The sequence below is a fragment of the Thamnophis elegans genome, chromosome 16 (genome assembly GCF_009769535.1).
Source record: "Thamnophis elegans isolate rThaEle1 chromosome 16, rThaEle1.pri, whole genome shotgun sequence".
Classification (NCBI taxonomy): domain Eukaryota; kingdom Metazoa; phylum Chordata; class Lepidosauria; order Squamata; family Colubridae; genus Thamnophis; species Thamnophis elegans.
Window position 1 is genome coordinate 7,163,560 of NC_045556.1, and position 24,024 is coordinate 7,187,583.

At 46.5% G+C, this 24,024-nt stretch overlaps 1 protein-coding gene across 1 annotated transcript; it reads left to right on the forward strand.

Annotated features, from left to right (window-relative positions):
* Positions 1 to 3,752: 3,752 nt before the first annotated feature.
* PATL2 (PAT1 homolog 2) lies at positions 3,753 to 22,944 on the forward strand. Its single transcript, XM_032233129.1, has 18 exons — positions 3,753 to 4,086; positions 4,761 to 4,902; positions 6,576 to 6,946; positions 8,350 to 8,418; positions 9,625 to 9,690; positions 11,360 to 11,506; positions 12,655 to 12,741; positions 13,254 to 13,384; positions 13,471 to 13,548; positions 14,869 to 15,010; positions 16,338 to 16,455; positions 16,532 to 16,629; positions 17,892 to 17,936; positions 19,251 to 19,399; positions 20,596 to 20,755; positions 21,198 to 21,338; positions 22,098 to 22,195; positions 22,598 to 22,944. The coding sequence occupies exons 1-18, from the start codon at positions 4,048 to 4,050 to the stop codon at positions 22,749 to 22,751; spliced, it is 2,235 nt and encodes a 744-aa protein (XP_032089020.1). The 5' UTR covers positions 3,753 to 4,047; the 3' UTR covers positions 22,752 to 22,944.
* Positions 22,945 to 24,024: the final 1,080 nt, after the last annotated feature.

Below are 24,024 nucleotides of genomic sequence, written 5' to 3' on the forward strand. Positions count from 1 at the left end.
ATTTTAAAAATGGGACATATTTTATCATACGTGATGGACTTGTGTTAAAGCAAAAAAATAATAATAATAACCTGCTAAAATGTTTAAAAATATTTATCTAGAAAATGTTGAAAATGTAATAAAAATTTGGCACATTTTATCATATGTGATGGACTTGTGTTAAAGCAAAAAAATTAATAACCTGCAAGGTTAGCTAAAATGTTTAAAAAATACGTCTATCAAATGTTGGAAATGTAATTAAAAAACAGGCACATTTTATCGTATGTGGTGGATGTGTTAAAACAAAAAATATGGGGCAAGAATATACAGATGGCTAGAAAAGATAATAGGGAAATGTAGATTTTTAAACCTGAACTTTTTATTAGGGATGATATCAGGAAAAAAAATGGTAAGAAAAGTATGTATTTAATATGATATGTCTTAACAGCAGTGAGGATTACTTTCGCACAATATTGGAAAAATGAAGAAACACTGGAAGACGAAGAGATAATTGAGATATTATTATTGGATTGTGCAGAAATGGATAGACTTATATTGAAAATCAAACAGAAAAAAGAGAGTATTATCAAACATGGAACTTATTTTACAAGTGTTTGGAAAAAAAAAGGAGTAGACACTAAAGAATACAATCTGTATTGCTAAGCAAATTAAATACCCAGACAACACGAAGTTTATTAAGCACTAAGAAGTAGAATTAATAGAGAATTAATAACATTTATTTATTTATTTATTTTAAAAAGCACCTTTGGGACAACCATGACCTGGATGACTGAGAATCTCCGTAGAAATGTTGAATATTGTTCCAGAAAAAAAAATGGTGGAATAGCTGCAATTGATCGCCTTCGTTAGGGCCCGTTCCTTTTTAATCTGTTGGCAGGTTGTTTATTTGGAGAGCCAGGGAATTTCCTAGGATAAATTTATAACCCTGAACTTCGCTCTCTGACAAACAGGATTGAGCCTGTTTGACTGCAATAGCAGTTTCAGAATCAGCATATATTATTGTGTGAGTGTGTAATGTATGTGTATATATGAGTTTGTGAAAGTTATCTGAATTTATAATTCTAAACAGGCCAGGTTACCCGAAAGCTGCATAGCTCTTTTTTTCATGCATCATCTGACATCCAAATGCATTGCATAGAATAGAATAGAATAGAATAGAATAGAATAGAATGTAGGGTAGGGTAGAATAGGGATAAGGATAGGGATGGGATGTGATGGAATAGAATAGATTATAGGGTAGAGTAGAGTAGAATAGGAATAGGAATAGTAGGGGTAGGGGTAGGGATGGAATAGAATAGAATATAGGGTAAAGTAGAGTAGAATAGGAATAGGAATAATAGGGGTAGGGGTAGGAATGGAATAGAATTAGAATAGAATATTATTCTTTATTGGGCAAGTGTGATTGGACACAAAAGGAATTTGTCTTTGGTACATCGGCTCTCAAATGTACATAAAAAGACACGATGCATTCATCAAAAACCATAAGGTGCAACACTTAGTGATAGTCATAGGGTACAAATAAGCAGTCAGGAAACTATCAATATAAATCATAAGAATATAAGCAGCAAGTTATAGTCATGCAGTCATAAGTGAGAGGAGATGGGTGATAGGAATGATGAGAAGACTAACAGTAATATTAATGTAGCCTTAGTCAATAGTTTGACGGTGTGGGAATCATTTGTTAGCAGAGTGATGGCTTTCAGGGCAAAAAAAATATTCTGTTGTCTAGTTGCCTTGATGTGCAATGCTCTACACCGTCGTTTTGAGGGTAGGAGTTGACACAATTTATGTCCAGGATGAGAGGAGTCTAGATATTTTCAAAGCCGTCTTTTTGACTCATGCAGTGTAAGTCAAGTGGTTCGTGACTTAAAACCACAATTGGAACCGGGCTTTTTACATTGCTAAGCAAGATGGTTGTGAAATGAGTTGCATCTCACTTTACAAATTTCTGTGCCCTGGCCGTTAAACATATCCCTGCAGTTTAGTTGAATTTATCACGATGAAGCGAATCTGACTTCTTCCGTTGACTATGCTTGTTGGAAGGAAGCCAGCTAGGAAAGTCCCAAATGGTGATCTCATAACTCTGGGATGCTGCAGTCCTTGTAAATACATGCCAATTGCCAAGCTCCCACATTTTGATGATCGTTAAGTGTGAGGGCCAGTCCCCAAGTCATTTTTTTTCCAATACCGTCGTAACTTTGAATGGTTGTTAAATGAATGTTTGTAAGTCGAGAACGACCTGAAGAAGGCCCCTTGTCCAAATAGGACAACCCCTCTTAAGAGCCGAGGTGGCACAGTGGTTAAATGCAGCACTGCAGGCTACTTCAGCTGTCTGCAGTTCGGCTGTTCAAATCTCACCGGCTCAGGGTTGACTCAGCCTTCCATTTTCTAAGTTTAGGCAATACACCAGGGGTCCTCAAACTATGGCCCGGGGGCTGGATATGGCCCACCGAAGCCATTAATCCCGCCTTTGAGGGACCACAAGGCTGTCTGAGCTTCATTGCTTTCCTGCAGACGTTTTATTACCCTAACTAACCGAGTTGAGGTGGCACAGTGGTTAGGGTGCAGTACTGCAGGCCACTTCGGCTGACTGTTATCTGCAGTTCAGCGGTTCAAATCTCACCGGCTCAGGGTTGACTCAGCCTTCCATCCTTCCGAGGTGAGTGAAATGGGGACCCAGACTGTGGGGGCGATATGCTGACTCTGTAAACCGCTTAGAGAGAGCTGAAAGCCCTATGAAGCGGTATATAAGTCTTATTGCTATTGCTATTGCTAACTAGGTAACATCATCAGTGATGGAATAGAATGGAATAGGAATAAGGAATAGGAATAGAATAAGGAAAAGGAATAGAATAGAAATAGGGAAAGAGGAATAGAATAAGAAAAAGGAATAGAATAGAATAGAATAAAAATAGGGAATAAGGAATAAAGAATAGGAATAGGGAAATAGGAATAGTATAAGAAAAAGGAATAGAATAGAAATAGGGAATAAGAAATAAAGAATAGGAATAGGAATAGAATAAGGAATATGAATAGAATTAGAATAGAATAGAAATAGGGAAATAGGAATAGAATAAGAAAAAGGAATGGAATAGAAATAGGGAATAAGGAATAGGAATAGAATAAGGGATATGAATAGAATAGGAATAGAATAAGAAAAAAGGAATGGAATAGAATAGAAATAGGGAATAAGGAATAGGAATGGAATAGAATAGGAATAGGGAAATAGGAATAGAATAAGAAAAAGGAATGGAATAGAATAGAATAGAATAGAATTCTTTATTGGCCAAGTGTGATTGGACACACAAGGAATTTGTCTTTGGTGCAGATGCTCTCAGTGTACATAAAGAAAAAGAAAATAGAATACATTCATCAAGAATCATAAGGTGCAACACTTAGTGACAGTCATAGGTTACTAATAAGCAATCAAATCATACTAGGAAGCAAATAAAACAATAGCAATTTTAAAGATACAACATGGTTATAGTCATAAGTGAGAACAGATACGTACTAGAAAGGAAGAGAAGAATAATAGTAACACACTTAGTAGAAGTCTTGATAGGAACAGGGTTTATGTTAGCCCTTCTGCACTGATGATATTACCTAGTTGGGCCATTAAATGTCTGCAAGCAAACCAGCAAGCTCAGAGAGCACTAAGGACCCCAGTTTTCCTCCTCCTCCTCCTCCTAGCACTGATGATGTTACCTAGTTGGGCCATGAAACCTCTGCAAGAAAACCAGCAAGCTCAGAGCGCACCAAGGACCCCTCATTTCAACCCTGAGCTACCAATCTTCTGCTTTATTGAACTCAGCTGCTCCGCGGGATCGGGTTCGAAGTTAAGCCCCTTCCAGGGGCTCGCAAACCAGCTAGCCCCGCGCATCGGATCCACGCGGGATCAAACTCCCGTGGCTGAGCCCCTTAAGGAGGGTGGTGTGTTTTTTTAAATGGGTCCCGGACCGGCTGCCCCGCCCCTGAAAAGGCCCTTTAAAAGAGCCGGCATGGCCGCAGGGAGGGACCGCTGCCGGGCGAAGGCGCTACGAGGGCTCCATGGCCGAAGGAGGCGAAGTCGCGGGGGCGCCGGACGTGGTAAGCGGCTGGGTCGGTGGGCGAGCCGGTTGGAGAAGGCGGAGCCCCGTTGCAACCCTACTGCATCCTTTGCCTTTCTTCCCGGGGAAGCCACGAATCTCCTTGGCGTGCTTTGCTTTCTGCGTTTAATTACTACCCTTGAGTAGTAAACGTGCGGTTGAGTAGTGCGTTTCCACGGAGTAGCTGCGTCGGGAGTAGTTCAGACTTTACTCCTGGAAATTCCGGAGCGCGTAGTTGTGAGGATGCTCCCGCGCGGCGCGAGCAGGTCTCTTACTCACGGAGTTGTTGCTCCTCCTTTTCTCCTTCGCCTCCCTCCTAAATATGAATTACTCCTCCTCGTGGCTGTTGGGAGACCGTACAAGCCTGGCTTAGCCTAGCAAAGAAGCTTTGGCTATAAAACTTAAGTTGGAATCTTTAAAAGAGAAATTGGCTGTCTTACTTTTGGAGAGGCATTAAAATACTGCTAGTACAGATACCGGTAGTAGTAACTCAGCAGTGATGCCGGCTCAGTACAAAACGCTATTTCTGGCTAAATTAGACGGATGTGTAAGCAAAACTATGAGTTTAAACTTTCTTAAACTGGCCCAGATTTGAGTTTTGGTCAAAATTCCCTATTCTTTTCCAAGGAGGGATTTAAATATATGAGGTTCCATTTCCTTGTTTGTTTGAATCAGATCCTAGAGGATTATTTCGTGATGGAGGAGGAAGACACAGAGGAAGAACCGGTGATTGACAAAGCAACTGAAGAGGATGATGTTGATCTTTATATTAACTTAACATTCACTTCAGGTAAATCAGCAAATCCTGGCCCCTCTGGTTGGAGTAGAGAGCTTGTAATGAACTAGTAAAGCAATAGTACAGCAACAAAAGTGAACCAAAGCTGCCCTAATTGAATTTTCTTTCTTTTTCTTTAAAAGGATATAAATAAGAGATTAAAATATATATATAAAAATACATTCTTAAAAAGGTGTGGATGATTATCCATATGGTACTTGAGAATGAATATACTTGAACAACAAATTATACAAGTTGCTAGCAGTAAACAATATATTAATACTGAACATTATAGCTCATGTTGAAATATAGTTGGGCGAAGGGAAAACTCAAATATTGGATGCGATACAAAACTATATAGAGCAGTGTTTCTCAACCTTGGTGACTTTAAGTCCTGTGGACCTCAACTCCCAGAATCCTGTGGACTTGGCTGGGGAATTCTGGGAGTTGAAGTCCACAGGACTTAAAGTCGCCAAGGTTGAGAAACGCTGATATAGAGGGTTATGCAAGCATGATTTCCAATTAGAATTAAATTCTGCACCAGATTTATTTTTTAGGAAGGAAGTTCCATGAAGGATGTTTAAACACCTATATGTTAATATATCCGTGTAAATATAATGAAAGCATGATTGGTAACAATGGAGTTTCATAGAAATGTTTGCTCTAGTCAACTGGACACGTGGCCAAATTACAAGTACATCTGAAAAGTTGAAAATGACTCCTCTTCCAAGTTAAATCGTGGTTAAGTTCACGGAGCGCATTTAACCTAGTTACTGAGCTAAGCAACCTTCTAAAGATTGTGTAATGTGTTAAGCCAAAATATAAGTAACTTGCCTAGATTTGCAAAGGTTCAGAAGAAAACCAACCTAATATATGAATGCTACTTTTACATCAATTTAATTACTAAAGTATGGTGATTAAATTGCATTCTTTAAATTGTATTCTTTTAAAGTATTCTTTACAAGATGGATCTCTCTGGAGACCATCAAGTACACAAGGAGAATAGTCTTCCACTGCTTTAGCTCCTTCAACAATTAAAGGGATCTAGTGAGTGGTAGAGGGGGAGGGGAAGTAGGGTAGAGGGGAATGATGGAGGGAAGAAGGAAAGTTGGAGGGGGGCGAAAGAAAGGGTGTATGGAGGGTCGAAGAGGTACATTGGGTTTCTATTTTTGGAGGTATTGTCAACAAGAGGAATGGCTGTGTTTATTGTTTAATGTTATATGGCCCCGGTTCTGCACAGTATATATGTGACTGTACGAAAATGAAATGGAAAATAAAAACACATTTACAGCAACAATTAAAGGGATCTAGTAACATCCACCAAATCGTAAAATTAGTTAGTACAGTTGCAAGGAGCACAGAGAATAAGATGACTTGGACCCAGGATGTTTTATCGGGACAAATCTTACTTAGAGTAAGATTCAGGGTGAAATCCAGCAGGTTCTGACAAGTTCTAGAGAATCGGTAGTGGAAATTTTGAGTAGTTCGGAGAACCGGCAAAGGTCACCTCCGGCTGGCCCCAAAATGGAGCGGGAATGGAGACGTTGCAGTGTCCTTTCCCCTGCCACGCCCACCAAGTCACGCCACGCCACGCCCACCAAACCACACCCACAGAACCGTTAATTAAAAAAAAATTCATCACTGGTGAGATTGTAATAATGTAAGAATTGTTGGTCTTGGTCTACTGGTACTGCAGTTTCCCCTCTTAGGATGAGGGTGCTTCTATATTGACCTAGATGTCCTTTCTTTTGGCTTGCAAGAGTACTCTGAAGACCATAAGGCAAAGGCCTTGACAAAGGAATCTCAGAAAGTGGCTGCGGCTGATCCCGGGGAAGGGGAGGCGGTCGATGCTGAAGGAGAAGAAGAGACCGGAGCTTCAGACGTGGAACCGATGGTAGAAGATGGGAAAGAAGACGAAAGTCTTCCCCAAGAGTCTCCACCCCAGTTTGCTTATGGCACCATGGAGGTAGAGGAAGAAGACATGAGTGACCATGAAGAGGTGCCTACAAGTAGGAATGCAGGAGAACTCCATGAGTTGGATGATCCAGCAGTCATGAGCGCTGTGCGGAGTCAGCATCTGCTGGAGGTGAGGGGAACCTTGGGAAACTTCCTTTGATGGGTGTCCTCAAGTTGGAGATGAGCTACAAGATGGCAAGAATGGGTGGTAGACCAGCTGGCTATGGAAGAAGGGATGTCTCCCCCAAGCCATTGAAAGCACACTAGATTGGAGTTTGCTTCTCTTAACAGTGCAACCTCTTAAGGTGCTCTAAGTTATGGGAGAGGACCTCAAGTTTTGGTCCTCCTTTCATGTAGAACCCATCTTCTCTCAGGACCTGGCATTGGTATGTCCGAGGATCTCCATGTGAAGTAGATTAAGTTGAGAGAAGGTGGACAAAGTGTTAATCACTGAATAAAGTCAATACTCTAATCTTGATTCTCTTGATCCACCTTGGTCTACTGGCGAAGGCAGTAGAGTCCTCCTTGGTCTACTGGTGAAGGCAGTAGAGTCCTCCTTGGTCTACTGGTGAAGGCAGTAGAGTCCTTCTTGGTCTACTGGTGAAGGCAGTAGAGTCCTCCTTGGTCTACTGGTGAAGGCACCAGTCCTCCTTGGTCTACTGGTGAAGGCACTAGTGTCCTCCTTGGTCTACTGGTAAAGGCAGTAGAGTCCATCTTGGTCTATTGGTGAAGGCAGTAGAATCCACCTTGGTCTACTGGTGAAGGCAGTAGAGTCCATCTTGGTCTATTGGTGAAGGCAGTAGAGTCCTCCTTGGTCTACTGGTGAAGGCACCAGTCCTCCTTGGTCTACTGGTGAAGGCACCAGAGTCCTCCTTGGTCTACTGGTGAAGGCACCAGAGTCCTCCTTGGTCTTCTGGTGAAGGCACCAGAGTCCACCTTGGTCTACTGGTGAAGGCACTAGAGTCCACCTTGGTGTACTGGTGAAAGCAGTAGAGTCCTCTTTAGTCTACTGGTGAAGGCACCAGAGTCCACCTTGGTCTACTGGTGAAGGCACTAGTTAGCTTCCTCCCATAATTGGGGCTTACCAGGGGTTGTAAAAATCTAATAGATACCTTTCACCCTGGCTTCACTGATAACGGATAAAGAGCCTGTGGCCTAATGGCTAAGATCTCTGCCTAGTGTGCCTAGTATGCCATATAGCCCAGGTTCAAATCCCAGTAAGGGTATGGCTAGCTGATGAGAGCTAAATAGCTTGAAATAGATCTATACTAGTCTCCCTTTATTTATTTATCAGCACAAATAAACACACACACACACACACACACACACACACACACATATATATATGAATTTTTTTTACATGCTTTGATTTTAAATGCATAGCCAGAAATAAAACCTGTGACTGATATTTTGTAAAGCTGATAAATAAAATTAGTTTTGTAAGTGCTCATTTTGTATTTCGGACATCCTGTATCTGTTTAGTGACATGGTTGTGATTTTCTGTCTTTTGAATCCCCTCTTCTCTCTTTGCAGAAGGAAGATTCTGCTATTCTGGATAGCAAACTGGCCAACAATCTTTCAGATTTTGCTCCTGATTATTTGGTAAGACGACTTGGTTCCCTCTCTCCCCCCCCCTTCCAATAAACATATTAACGGAAGAAATTAAAAAGGAGGGATGGAGGCAGGGGTTCGGCAGGATTTTACAGGAAGGGGCTCCTGTTGAAGGGATCCATTGTTGGGGGAAACATCCAGCTGTGAACCAAGGCAGCAAATATATCTCAAGGCAGCTTCCTCCTCCTGTTTTCCCCACAACAATCTTGTGAGGTGGGTTAGGCTGAGAGAGGAAGAGGGGCTGGCCCAAGGTGTCACCCAGCTAGTTTTCATGGCTGAGGTGGAACTAGAACTCACCGTCTCCTGGTGATTGGTCCAAAGTTACCCAGATAGTCTTCATGACTGAGGTGGAACTAGAACTCACCATCTCCTGGTGACTGGCCCAAAGTCACCCAGTTAGTTTTTATGACTGAGGTGGAACTAGAACTCACCGTCTCCTGGTGACTGGTCCAAAGTCACCCAGTTAGTTTTCATGCTGAGGTGGAACTAGAACTCACCGTCTCCTGGTGATTGGCCCAAAGTCACCCAGTTAGTTTTCATGGCTGAGGTGGAACTAGAACTCACCGTCTCCTGGTGATTGGTCCAAAGTCACCCAGTTAGTTTTCATGGCTGAGGTGGAACTAGAACTCACCGTCTCCTGGTGATTGGCCCAAAGTCACCCAGTTAGTTTTCATGGCTGAGGTGGAACTAGAACTCACCGTCTCCTGGTGAATGGTCCAAAGTCACCCAGTTAGTTTTTATGACTGAGGTGGAACTAGAACTCACCGTCTCCTGGTGATTGGCCCAAAGTCACTCAAATAGTTTTCATGGCTGAGGTGGAACTAGAACTCACCGTCTCCTGGTGACTGGTCCAAGGTCACCCAGTTAGTTTTTATGACTGAGGTGGAACTAGAACTCACCGTCTCCTGGTGACTGGCCCAAAGTCACCCAGATAGTTTTCATGGCTGAGGTGGAACTAGAACTCATTATCATCTGGTGACTGGCCCAAAGTCACCCAGTTAGTTTTCATGGCTGAGGTGGAACTAGAACTCACCATCTCCTGCTTTCTAGCCTTAACTGTTAGACCAAACTTCCTCTCCAAATGGGTAACAAATGGGCATTTAGAAGCAGCTTTGAGTGCCTTAACCGTACCAATTGCTCACAGTCGTTTTGTCTCTTTCCTTCACCCTTCCATCTATTTTCCCCCCTCCTCTTCAGCCCCATTCGAAGTGTTGTATGTGGAGTCCAACTCTGAGGAGGAGCCCATCGTTATCTATGATGCAGGTAATTCTCTTACTCTGCACCCTGAAAGCAGGACCGTTTAGCTTAGGCCTTGCCCTCTACCCACCTTGATTAAGCTCAGCTACGCTAATTCCCCTGAGCCGGGGTGGGCTGCGTGGATCAAACGCTAAGCCATAAGGCAGGGTTTTCAAACTGCGGTGGATCGAGTCACCCACCACGGCAAGCCAAAAACCAAAACCACGCAATGACTTAAAGTCATGTGTGAACCTGGTCTGCTTGGGCTTCGGAGAAGCCTAGAAGGATTTGGAATTATTCAGATTTTAGGGCAGGGGGCTTTTATTTTCAGAATGAGAACATCCTGGTGTGGATAGGGAGGGGAGGGGAAGGGAGGAGAGAAGAGAAGGGGGAGGGAGGAAGGAGGGAAGGGGAAGGGAGGGAGGAAGGAAGGAAAGAAGGAGAGAAGGGGAAGGGAGGAAGGAGGGAAGGGGAAGGGAGGAAGGAAAGAAGGAGAGGGGAAGGGAGGAAGGAGGGAAGGGGAAGGGAGGAAGGAAGGAAAGAAGGAGAGAAGGGGAAGGGAGGAAGGAGGGAGGCAGAAGGGAGGAAGGAGGGAAGGGGAAGGGAGGGAGGAGGGAAGGGGAAGGGAGGGAGGAAGAAAAGAAGGAGAGAAGGGGAAGGGAGGAAGGAGGGAAGGGGAAGGGAGGGAGGAAGGAAAGAAGGAGAGAAGGGGAAGGGAGGAAGGAGGGAGGCAGAAGGGAGGAAGGAGGGAAGAAGGGAGGAAGGAGGGAAGGGGAAGGGAGGGAGGAAGGAAAGAAGGAGAGAAGGGGAAGGGAGGGAGGAAGGAAAGAAGGAGAGAAGGGGAAGGGAGGAAGGAGGGAAGGGGAAGGGAGGAAGGAGGGAAGGAGAAGGGAGGAAGGAGGGAAGGGGAAGGGAGGGAGGAAGAAATGAAGGAGAGAAGGGGAAGGGAGGAAGGAGGGAAGAAGGGAGGAAGGAGGGAAGGGGAAGGGAGGGAGGAAGGAAAGGAGGAGAGAAGGGGAAGGGAGGAAGGAGGGAAAGGGAAGGGAGGAAGGAGAGAAGGGGAAGGGAGGAAGGAGGGAAGGGGAAGGGAGGGAGGAAGAAAAGAAGGAGAGAAGGGGAAGGGAGGAAGGAGGGAGGGAAGGGAGGAAGGAAAGGAGTTCAGAGAGGAAACAGCAAGAGATTATATTGGATCCATTTGCCTTAATTAAACAAGATTCTGCATTGATCAGTTCAAACATGGCATTTTTGTAGCCTATCTTTAATCTTCTGTAGTTCTTCTCCCTTCTGCCACTGGAGTACACTTGCTCCGGATTATATTTTACTCCTAACACCTTTAGCTCTTATTATTTTAAAATCCAGATGATTGATAATTTGTGCGTAACTGAGATGGAGTTTAAACAATGAAAGTTGAGGTCTGAAAATCCGCTTCAGAGCAGAAGCCAAATACTTATCCCTAAATTCAGCAATATGGAGTTTTAATAACAGTGAGTGAATTCCCCCGCATTTGTGTCTCCATGGGAGGTGCCCAGAGGATGTGGTCAAAAGAATTCAAGATGGCCAATGGTGCAACTGGAGCTTTGGTTGATATTTTTTTAATCTGCATTGTGACAGTCCTTCCTTTTTTTGCCAACGACCCCATCACCGTAAATCCCAACGAATGGCAATTCGGATTTGACCGTCACTTCTTATTCTCCAGGCTCTAGAAAGGGTGTGTCGTTCCCGGGCCAATCTGGACTTCCTGACTTCACCACGGCGGACCAGCTACCTCAATTCCCCTGATGTGCACTGCCCGGCTTTCTGCGGGCGGACTCGGACTTCCAATCCCCAGCGTTTCATGCGTCAAGTAAGGGAAATCTCGAGAATTCCAAATCCCCTGCAGAAGAAGCTCCATGCTCTAGCAGGAATCGCGTTGCACGTTTAGAATAATAGAACGGTTGACCTGCATTTGGTGCCAAGATCTCCAAGAGTTTAGGATTCTGATTTTAATACGTATTTTGGTCCATTTGGTCCAGCAGAGGTGGTATTCAGCAGGTTCTGACCAGATCTGGAGAACCGGTAGCGGAAATTTTGAGTAGTTCGGAGAACCTGTAAATACCATCTCTGGCTGGCACCGCCCCCATCTATTCTCTGCCTCCCGAGTCCAAGCTGATCGGGAAGAATGGAGATTTTGCAGTATCCTTCCCCTGGAGCGGAGAGGGAATGGGGATTTTACAGTATCCTTCCCCTGGAGTGGGAAGGAAATGGAGATTTTGCAGTATCCTTACCCTGGAGTGGAGAGGGAATGGGGATTTTGCAGTATCTTTCCCCTGGAGTGGGGAGGGAATGGAGATTTTGCAGTATCCTTACCCTGGAGTGTTGAAGGAATGGAGATTTTACAGTATCCTTCCCCTGGAGTGGGGAGGGAATGGAGATTTTGCAGTATCCTTCCCCTGGAGTGGGGAGGGAATGGAGATTTTGCAGCATCCTTCCCTTGGAGTAGGGAGGAATGGAGTTTTTGCAGTATCCTTCCCCTGGAGTGGGGAGGGAATGGAGATTTTGCAGCATCCTTCCCCTGGAGTAGGGAGGAATGGAGATTTTGCAGCATCCTTCCCCTGGAGTGGGGAGGAATGGAGTTTTTGCAGCATCCTTCCCCTGGAGTAGGGAGGAATGGAGATTTTGCAGTATCCTTCCCCTGGAGCGGAGAGGGAATGGAGATTTTGCAGCATCCTTCCCCTGGAGTGGGGAGGAATGGAGTTTTTGCAGCATCCTTCCCCTGGAGCGGAGAGGGAATGGGGATTTTACAGTATCCTTCCCCTGGAGTGGGGAGGGAATGGAGATTTTACTATCCTTCCCCTGCCCCACCCACCACGCCATGCCATACCCGCCATGCCATACCCACCAAGCCATAGCAACAGAACCGGTAGTAAAAAAAATTGAATCCCACCATTGTGTCCAATTGTATATATGTTTGAACTTCTCAGTTTTGATGATTGTCATCTTCCTGTCTTGCAGCAACCTCCAGCGACGTCACCTTCTCTAAGACCGCCTTTTCCGTTCACTCCACCCCGCAGGATACGTCGTCCGTTTGGCCTTGGTCAGGTGATGCGCTATGCAATTTGAATATTGTACCTCTGGGATAGAGTGCCTCAACCTTTGCAACTGGGAGGTGTGAGCACTTCAGCTCTCAGAATTCCCCAGCCAGCATGACTGGTTTTACGATTGTCATGAGTTATGAATGTGATGGGGAAGCTCCATTTCAGTTGTAACTTGAGGATTAGAATAGAATGATGAGATGGAAGGGACCTTGGAGGTCTTCTAGTCCAGCCCCCTGCTGTAAAAACGCAGTAGTCATCCTTACCTTTCACACAGGCACTGAGTTTTATAAATAGGAGCATGATAGTGTAGAATAATCATATCCAAGGACCAGGGGTGGGTTTCAAAATTTTTTGGAACCTCTTCTGTAGGTGTGGCCTGCTTTCCGGGTCCACTGGTAGAACCTCTTCTAACCGGTTCGGTAGATTTGACGAACCGGTTCTGCCGAATAGGTGCGAACTGGTAGGAACCCACCTCTGGGGAGGGGTCTTCTAACCCGCAATGTCTTCCCTCTTCAGATGTCCGGGTATCCTTCTCCACCTCCGTTCCAACCGTTCTTTTCCAATGCCGGCAGCCCCACATGGGCTTTGACGCACACCCCCGAAACGCCACCATTCAGCCCACTGAGTGGCAGCCAACAGAAGATCAGGTAAACTCTAGGAAGAAGGTTCGGAGGCCTCTCTATGGTTTCAACCGCGAAGGGAGTTGGGATTGACTGCTCTCCTTTCTCTGCAGCTTGCCCAGCCCAATGACCCAACTGCATCCTTTGCATCAGCGATTTCTGACCCAAAGACAGCGAGGACAAGAAGCGAGGTAATGGGGTAGAGAAGGCATGGCGAACCTTTTCGGCACCAGGTGCCAAAAATGCGTGCAATCATCAGTGCCGCGCTCGGGAAAAGCCGAACTTCCGGATTAGGGCAAGCATGTGCTCCCGACGATCAGCTGGCCGGCTTGCAGGCAGATTTTCAGCACTGCTGCGCATGCAAAGTGATCGCGCTCCAGGAAAGCCAAACTTCCGGCTTCTGGCGCACATGCACGCCCGACGATCAGCTGCCCAGCGTGCATATGCATGTCGGTTTTCAGCACTGCCGCGCGAAGGGATTGTGCTCCAGAAAGGACACCTGATCGCCTCGTGCGCATGCTCACCAGAAACCCAGAAGACAGGCAAGGGCGCGCATGGCAGGTGACATGGCTTTGCGTGCCACTTTGGGCACACATCACGGGGGTAAAGAAAATAGAAAGGGGGAAACAGAGTCCGCCTTTGCGACATTCCGTGTAACGGCGAGAACAAAGAAATAACGATGATAACAGATTGCAAGAGTCAAGTCAACTGGGTCGGCTTCTCCATGACAATCTGGTTCCTTCAGATTTTCCAATGGTGGCACCGTCATCGTTGCTATAAGTGAGTCCACCCATCTTTCTTCTGGTTGCCCTGTTCTTCTTCCAAACTTTCCCAGCATCAGGACCACCTCCAGACAAGAGTTCCATAAAACTTATCATTATTGCTGCTCTGGGCTCAATACAGAATCTTGCCAATGTAAATATGAATTTGCAGCCTCGTTTATCCTGAGTTATTTAATGGGGAAATCTCCTTGAGATGTTTTCCCACCTGAATTATTGGGCGCATGAGATAACCTTTACCGCTGGGCTGTCCCCAGATTTCCTGCCCTTGTTTCAGTGTCTTATACATGAAGGGTTGTGTGGCTTAGGGCACTTGTTCCACCCGCTAACTACCATCTGGTGGAACAAATTCCAGATTTAAGGTAAGGCTTTTGAAATAAAATTTAGACTTCTGTTGGCTACTGACCTTCCCATTTATGGCTTGTTGGTCCAGAGGATTCCAAAGCACCTTTAAAATCATCCCCAGAGAGTTAAAAGTACAATGAAGGTCTATTTCTTGGGTGAGGTTGACCTCTTGGACCGGGGGGGGGGTGGGGGGGTTTTAGAAGATTTCAGAACGTATCTTATAGATTAGGGGTTTCCAACTGTGGCCATTTTAAGCCTGGAGGACTTCAACTGCCAGAATTCCCCAGCCAGCAAAGCAAAAAATTCTGGGAGTTGAAGTCCACCTGGCTTAAGAGTTGCCAAGGTTGGAGACCCCTATCATAGATCATGTTCCTGCTTGCCTCCAAGACTTCCCTCCATGGACTCTCAGCCACCAGAAGCGGATCCTTTCTCTGCTCTCATGACTCCGGTTGAAAAAGATTGGGTGATAAAAGTCCAGATGTTACAGCTGCAGAGTGAAAACCCCCAGCGGGATGATTATTATTACCAGGTGAGTGCAGGAAAATAGGTGGAATCGATCTCAAATTGGGGGGCGGGGGGCTGGGCAGGGAGAATCCGTGGAGTGGTGGGACTTGGGATGGGCCTCCCCATGGATTGCTTGTAGTGGCAGACCCAACCTCCTTCCTTTGGAAGTGATGCTATTAAGGGAGGAACTGAGGATAAGGAAATCATGGAATGCATGAGAAGTGAGGCATCTCCCGAAGCAGAAGGATGTTTGGGGGACCCTGTAAAGTAATATTTCCTAAGGACACGGTGGCTCAATGGCCAAGAGGCTGAGCTTGTCTATCAGAAAGGTCGGCCGTTTGGCGGTTTGAATCCCAAGCACTGCATAATGGAGTGAGCTCCCGTGACTTGTCCCAGCTTCTGCCAACCTAGCAGTTGAAAAGCATGTAAAAATGCAAGTAGAAAAATAGGAACCACCTTTGGTGGGAAGGGAACAGCATTCCATCCGCCTTCAGCCGAAGGTGGCGCAGTGGTTAGGGTGCAGTACTGCAGGCCACTTCAGCTGACTGTTATCTGCAGTTCAGCGGTTCTAATCTCACCGGCTCAAGGTTGACTCAGCCTTCCATCCTTCCGAGGTGGGTGAAATGAGGACCCAGACTGTGGGGGCGATATGCTGACTCTGTAAACCGCTTAGAGAGGGCTGAAAGCCCTATGAAGCGGTATATAAGTCTAACTGCTATTGCTATTGCTATTCAGCGTTTAGTCATGCCGGCCACATGACTACGGAGACGTCTTCGGAGAGCGCTGGCTCTTTGGCTTTGAAACGGAGATGAACACCACCTCGTAGAGTCCGGAACGACTGGCACATATGTGCGAGGGGAACCTTTACCTTTAAAGCAGGGGTTCCCAACCCCAGATCCACGGACTGGCATCAGAGCCACGCAAACAAATGAAGCCCCATCCACAGGATGCAGACAGTTGGAAAGGGACCTTGTAGATCTTCTAGTCCAAGGGTGTCCAACCTTGACAACTTTAAGACTCGTGGACTTCAACTCCCAGAGGAATTCTGGGAGTTGAAGTCCACGAGTCTTAAGTTGTCAAGGTTGGAGGGACCCCTGTTCTAGTCCAACCCTCCTGCCCAAGCCAGAGACCCTACACCGTTTCTGACAAATGGCAGTCCCGTCTCTCCTTGAAAGCTTCCAAGGGATGAAGCTCCCAGAACATCTGAAGGCAACTTCTGTTCTTCTCTGGTCTGCGGGAAAAACCTTTCCCCGTGGAACCCAAAGGGTTGAGGGCCACTGCTCTAAAGACAACCCTAATTTAGATGCTGTAGGCTTCTCCTCCTTTGACCAACTGTCTCCTATTGTCCTCAGGAGTATTATCGCAAGCTGGAGCACAAACAAGCCGAGAAAGGACACCTGGCAGGGAGCAAACCGGAGATCCCTAAGCTAGTCACCCCATATATCCAAAGAGTGGAGACCTATGAATCTGGTAAGTCCAGTGGGGAGGGGGGTTTCTAAGGCATGGAAATGTGCGGACATCTCCTGACAGTGACTTCCTCTGCCAGTAGTGCGGATTCCAGGATCCTTAGGACAGGTAGCCATGTCCACCTGCTACAGTCCCCGCAGGGCTATCGATGCTGTGCACCATTTCTCTCTGGAACAGGTAGGTGCCCCATCGTTTTGCCCATGCTCTATCTGAATGGCAGCATCGGGAGCCTCTCTTCATATGTTTTTTGGGGGGGAGAAGAGATTGTTGGAAAGAACGTATGTATGTCTTAAGTTTGAAGCTTGAAGTCTAATAACATTTGTATGCCGCCCAATCCCGTGGGACTCCGGGCGGCTAACAATACAATAAATAAAAAAAGAAGAAGAAAGAAAAGATAGATTTAAAAAAACACATCATGCACTCCATTTTGAGTGGGGCTGGACCATATTTTGGGGTCAACAGCCCCAGGCCTGCCGGAACAGCCAGGTTTTAGTGGCTTTACGGAAGGCCGGGAGAGTGGGAAGGGTCCGGATCTCTACGGGTAGGTCGTTCCATAGGGTCGGAGCAGCTACAGAGAAAGACCTCCCCCGGGTAGTCGCCAACCGGCATTGTCCGGTCGACGGTACCCGAAGGAGGCCCAATCTGTGCAATCTTACAGGTCGTTGGGAGGTGTGTGGCAGGAGGTGGTCCCGTAGGTATTCAAGTCCCAATCCATGTAGGGCTTTAAAGGTAACAGCCAGCACCTTGAAGCATATTATGAGCCACGGTTGTAAGCCGCCCTGAGTCCCCTCAGGGAAAAGGGCGGCTTATAAGTGACAATAAAATACCAAAAATACCACGGTGGCCCAGTGGTTAGAGTGCAGTACTGCAGGCTACCTCTGCTGGCTGCCGGCTGACTGCAATTTGGCAATTCAAATCTCACCAGGCTCAAGGTTGACTCAGCCTTCCATCCTTCTGGAGTGGGTGGGACCTACCTACCTACCTACCTTCCTTCCTTCCTTCCTTCCTTCCTTCCTTCCTTCCTTCCTTCGGGTTAAAATGCAAGCTAACCCTGCCCACTGCCATGAATTAAATCCTCACAGGCTCAAGTTCACTCAGCCTTCCCTCCTTCTGAGGTGGGTCAAATGAGGAACCAAATTGTTGGGGGCAAGAGGCTGACTCTGTAAACCGCTTAGAGAGGGCTGCAAAGCACTGTAAAGCGGGCATATAAGTCTAGGAGCTATTGCTAAATCAAAAGTTTGTCCTGGATGCCGGATGAACATAGTGCGTCATTTAATCGCTCCACGGTCTGCAGCCCATCTGCAGAATTCTGCGTTGCAAATTCTGTAGGGAGGGGCCTGCAGGCTTGGCAGATGCAGGCCCCTTCCCACAGAACACGATGCAGGTGGCTTCTCTTCTAGTGACTCAAATGTTTTTGTTCCCCCTCTTTATTTCCCAAGGCGGTGGGAAACCAACGGCTGCAAGTCCTATACCAGATTGAGAAAGTAAGTGGCTGGCTACTTCTTACATTAGGCTGTTTGAACAGCTGGGTAGGTTAAAATCCTGGCTGGTGTCTATTTGAGCCCACTGTAACCACATTGCCAAAAAGGCATTAAGAGTTGTTAACCTAATCTTGCGTCGCTTCTTCTCTGGTAATATTGTACGGCTAACCAGAGCACGCAAAACCTTTGCCGGACCAATTCTCGAATACAGCTCATCTGTCTGGAACCCACACTGCATAGCGGACAATTGAGCAAGTCCAGAAATATTTCACGAGAAGAGTCCTCCACTCCTCTACTCACAATAGAATCCCTTACGCCACCAGGCTCGAAATGTTGGACTTAAGACAACTTAGAACTCCACTGTCTTTAGTCTGACCTAAGCGTAGTACATAAAATTATCCGCTACAATATCCTACCTGTCAATGGCTACTTCAGCTTCAACCCAGTGGTGGGTTTCAAAAATTGTTCGAACCTACTCTGTGGGTGTGGCCTCCTTTGTGGGAGTGGCTTGCCGTCCATGTGACCGGATGGGAGTGGCTTGCCGCCCATGTGCCCGGATATGAAGATGCCGACGACACTTGTCAGAAGCACCTCAAACTACCTCACACACAGCACTGGCATGCATAAGAATATGATGTAAACTTGTTTTTTAAAGGGCATCTTTGGTTTGCGTTAAAACAACTTCAACACACGCAATGTTCTGATTGCACCACAAACGCAGTCGTCATCCTTACCTTTCACAGAGGCACTGAGTTTTATAAATACGAGCATGATAGTGTAGAATAATCCTATCCAAGGACCAGTGGTGGGTTTCAAAAAAGTTTGGAACCTCTTCTGTAGGTGTGGCCTGCTTTCCGGGTCCACTGGTGGAACCTCTTCTAACCGGTTCGGTAGATTTGACGAACCGGTTCTACCGAATAGGTGCAAACTGGTAGGAACCCACCTCTGCTTCAACCACAACAATACAGAAGCACACAATAGATACAAACTTAAGGCAAACTGTACCAAACTCGATTGCCGAAAATACAACTTCAGCAACAGAGTGGTCAATGCCTGGAATGCTCTACCTGACTCCGTTGTTACATCCTCAAACCCCCATAACTTCAGTGTTTAACTGTTTAGCGTGGACCTCACTCCATTCCTAAGAGGTCCCGTAAGGGGGCGTGCATAAGCGCACCGGCGTGCCTCCCGTCCCTGTCCTACTCTCCCCACTTATTCGTACCGATTTCAAGTGTTCCTAATCATGTTTATACTTATATCTGTACATCTTACACATGCTTGACAAATAATAAAAATAAATGTCTGCTGTGGAAACAGATGTATCTTCTGCTCCTGGAGATGGAGGACGCGCAGCGGGAACTGGATCAGGCCCCCGAAGAGATGCATCCCCAGTTACGGGAGAAACTTCTTCACGGGGTGGAGCGCACTTACCAAGCCCTGAGAATTGAGGAGCATTCTGGGGAAGAGTGAGTCCAAGACCAAATGACTAGCCATAATGGTAACAGGAAGGCACCTCTACGATGTCTTTGTGTCCGCATGAATTCATGCATATCATTTCAGCTGCTTTCTCTTAACGTGCCAGCAGTTATCTCTCTCCTTCTTTCTGCTTTTGTGCTAAAGCAGCAGCCCCCGCAACCTTTTGGGGACCAGAGTCCGGTTCTATGGGAAAAGATTTTGCTGAGGACTGGAGGAGGTGTGGTTTTGCATCAGTGGTGGGTTTCAAAAATTGTTCGAACCTACTCTGTGGGTGTGGCCTCCTTTGTGGGAGTGGCTTGATGGCCATGTGACCAGATGGGAGTGGCTTGCTGCCCATGTGACCGGATATGAAGATGCCGACGACACTTGTCAGAACCACCTTAAATTACCTCACCCACAGCACTGGCATGCATAAGAATGTGATGTAAACTTGTTTTTTGAAAGGCATCTTTGGTCTGCGTTAAAACAACTTCAACACACGCAATGTTCTGATTGCACCACAAACGCAGTAGTCATCCTTACCTTTCACAGAGGCACTGAGTTTTATAAATATGAGCATGATAGTGTAGAACAATCATATCCAAGGACCAGTGGTGGGTTTCAAAAAATGTTGGGTGGAGTCTTGGCAACTGAATGGAGCTGCATGTTTACTGGCCGGTTGCCCTTCCTGTTGCCAATGCAGAGCTTTGTTCGGTAGATAATAGTCCCATTGTGCCCAGCGAGAGAAATACCTGCCTCTACCTGGGGATCAACCTAAGAGCCAAGGTGGCGCAGTGGTTAAATGCAGCACTGCAGGCTACTGCTAGATCAGCAGGTCAGCGGTTCAAATCTCACCGGCTCAGGGTTGACTCAGCCTTCCATCCTTCCGAGGTGGGTAAAATGAGGACCCAGATTGTTGGGGGCAATATGCTGACTCTCTGTAAACCGCTTAGAGAGGCCTGAAAGGCCTATGAAGCGGTATATAAGTCTACTGCTATTGCTATTGCTATCAACCTCACTGCCTCCTAATTGTGAGGCAACATCTCCACCCCTAGGCCACTGCACCACCCAAGAGTGATTCTGGATAATTTCTGGAAATCCCGGGACGTTTCTTGTCGCTCTACTATTGAGTGTGGTTTTTTCCTCACACGTCACAAAGTCTTTGCTTTGATTTCCTGATTTTTTTTTTTTGTTTTCTTCCTTTCAGAGAGGTGAAAGAGGAGTTTCTACAGATACTACTGGTCGGGAAAGGGAAGCGCTTAGTGGCACGGCTTCTGCCGCATCTGTCCCTGGGACAAGCCAAGACGACGCTCGTCACCATTGTGCAACACCTTGCAGTGCTTATCAAGAAGGACTTGCTGGAGGAGGTACCTGTTGTGATCACCTTTCGAGCATGATAGTGTAGAATAATCATATCCAAGGACCAGTGGTGGGTTTCAAAAAGTTTTGGAACCTCTTCTGTAGGTGAGGCCTGCTTTCCGGGTCCACTGGTGGAACCTCTTCTAACCGGTTCGGTAGATTTGACGAACTGGTTCTACCGAATAGGTGCGAACTGGTAGGAACCCACCTCTGGACACATGAAGTGATAAACTTACATTAACACATCGCTGGGGTGGTCCATTCAGGATGTTGGGCCAAAGCAAGCAACCTGGTGGTTTAGTCCCATGGATGAACTCAGCTTAAAATACAACAGTTGATTGGATTCCCCAGTACCTCCGGTCTGTGGACTGGATGCAATCATCTCTCCCAGAGTGGAAGACTTGAGTTTTAGTCTAAGGTGTTGTCACTTTGCCCTTTTGACTCTGGCAGACCCTCTCTGTCCTCTACAATCCTCTCTGTGACACCATTGGACAGTTGACATTTGGAGAGCTGATGGATATCCTCCAGGAACTCACCCAGCTGCAGCCTGATTCTATCAAGCAGTCCCTCGCTTTGGTCTTTAGCAATAAGGTACGGGAGCGTACACGTTTCATGGCAGAAATCCCTCCTGGAGTGAGATACGGAGGGGTGTCAAACTCGATTTCATTGAGGGCCGCATCAGGGTTGTGTTTGACCTCGGGGGGGGGGCTGGTAGGCGTGGCTGGAGTGGGTGTGGCCAGGGTTTGTTTTGCTAGCACTCTGCCAGCAAAAATGGAGCTCGCACAGGCCCTCCTGAGCTCCGTTTTCAGCTACCACACTTCCTCCAGCACTCTGCCAGTGAAAACAGAGCTCGCACGTGCCCCTCCTAAGCTCCATTTTCGGCTACCACTGCGTCCTCCAGCACTCTGCCAACAAAAACAGAGCTTGAATGGGCCACTCCCAACGAAAACTGAGCTCGCACGCGCCCTCCCCAACGAAAACTGAGCTCGCACACACCCTCCCCAACAAAAATGGAGCTCGCACGTGCCCCTCCCGAGCTCCATTTTTGCTAGCAGAGTGCTAGAGCAGGCCATTGCAGCTGAAAACAGAGTTTGGGAGAGCCACGCGCAGCCAACCTGAGCTCCATTTTCATTGGCAGAGGCACCACCGGGTAGTCCTTCTCTGTTTTCAGGGCAGCCCCGCGGGCCCGGTCTAAGCACCCCGTGGGCCAGATCGTCCCTGCGGGTCTTCAGTTTTACACCCCTGATCTAGGTTGTATGTAATTCAAACTTTTCCCGTCTTGATCGTGACTAAGTTGAATCCAAGTGCTTTCTTGGTGGGTTTCTAATCTTCCCACCTTCCTTCCCCAAGTTTGCCATCTCGCTGCTGTACCAGCTCTTAAGCCATGGGGAGAGATGCCTCTCTTCAGATACATCCCCGAAACCTGATAACAAAGACTTGGAAAAATGGTGAGGAACAGTGGTGGGATTCAAATTTTTTTACTACTGGTTCTGTGGGCATGGTTTGGTGGGTGTGGCTTGGTGGGCATGGCTTGGCTTGGTAGGTGTGGCTTGGTGGGCATGGCTTGGCTTGGTGGGTGTGGCAGGGGAAGGATACTGCAAAATCCCCATTCCCTCCCAATCAGCTAGGACTCGGGAGGCAGAGAATAGATGGGGGCATGGCCAGCCAGAGGTGGTACTTAACCAATTCTCCGAACTACTAAAAATTTCCGCTACCGCTTCTCCAGAACTGGTCAGAACCTGCTGAATACCAGTTCTGGTGAGGGACCACTTGGTGAGCGGAACGATCCTAGTTTGATGGGCTTAATCAATGCTGGGTAGCCTACGGTTGCTCTGTGTCGTCCTTCACAGGGTGGACTTGGTGCTACTTGTTGCAAGAGAGCTCTCTCAAGTTCCCAAAACTTCCATGGTGGAACCCCTTCACCTTCCCAGCAACCTTCTCTTCCTCTTCTGTCGCTATGTGGACAAGGACACCGTGAAGCGGTTGGATGTCCAGATGGACTGAGGATTATCCATGGTTAAAGGAATGTGTTATATAAAAGGCACGTATGGCTTCTGGTGCTTTGATCTTGCCTGCGCGTTGAATAGCTTGGGGATTGTCCATCTTCAATCTTTACGAGCTTTAGTAGAAATGGGGCCAGCGGGGTGATAGCCAGTTTGGTGTAGTGTAGCCCTCAGGAGCTGGGACACAGTTGGCGGTTCGAATCCCTAGCGCCGCATAACGGAGTGAGCTTCCGTGACTTGTCCCAGCTTCTGCCAACCTAGCCATTCGAAAACACGTAAAAAATGCAAGTAGAAAAATAAGGATGCCCTTTGGTGGGAAGGGAACAGCGTTCCGTGCGTCTTCGGTGTTTAGTCATGCCGGCCACACGACCACGGAGACATCTTCGGGCAGCGCTGGCTCTTCGGCTTAGAAAAACCCTAGAGCTGTAAACGACTAGCATGCATGTGCGGGGGAAACTTTTAACTCTCAGAGAACTTTTAACTTCTAGTTCCATCTTAGGGGCCTTGCTGGGTGATCTTGGGCCAGTCATCCCGCTCTAGGAAGGAGGGAATGGCAAGCCACTTTTGAAAAAGCACAGCAAGCAAACTACAGGAACTTGTCCAGGCAGAGATAAGGAATGAAAACCAACTCCGAGAAAAGAAAACAGTCATCAGTGTTGAGATTAGACTTAAGCCTTCTTTGTTGGCGATAACTCCAGGTGTCCTCCTGCCCAGCCAAGGGAGAAGGTGTTTAATTACGGAAAAGCAGGAGATTTCAGGAGATGTAGTTCTGATAGAGCCATGCCAAAACAAGCAGTCTGAACATGATCCTTGCTTGGGAGTTTTCAGCTCCTCCGCTTGCGCGATTATTTGTTAGAGCGCGATTCTCCGTTGCTAGAAAAGGGTGCAAAAGTTTTTGGGGTTTTTTTTGAATTTTTTAAAAAATTGTTTTAGTTAAACAAAAACACACACAAAGAATCATCTTTCGTTATATCTTGTAGAAAGAGTATCAATCGGTTACAGATATATTCTGTGCGTTTCTTCCACCATCCTTACATATACTTCATTCAAACCGAGTTGTACATTTTAAGTCAAGAAAGAAAAATTGTGTGTTTTACTATCCCTGTACCACAATTCTCATTTAATTACCATTGTTTAAACATGTTTTTATCTAGAATCATTTATATTTAAAGACACAACCACCTACTGGCATCCATTTGCAGTTTCAATAGATCTCCAATAACATTACACCTTTTTGACATATTCTAAAACAAATTCAGTTAAATAAGATATCT

Excerpts from the sequence above, each read along its gene's own strand:
- PATL2 (XM_032233129.1), top strand. The coding sequence starts at position 4,048 with ATGGCCGAAGGAGGCGAAGTCGCGGGGGCGCCGGACGTG. Across the intron at positions 13,385-13,470 it reads GGCAGCCAACAGAAGATCAG|CTTGCCCAGCCCAATGACCC; the intron begins GTAAACTCTAGG and ends CTTTCTCTGCAG. Across the intron at positions 17,937-19,250 it reads TCCTATACCAGATTGAGAAA|ATGTATCTTCTGCTCCTGGA; the intron begins GTAAGTGGCTGG and ends CTGTGGAAACAG.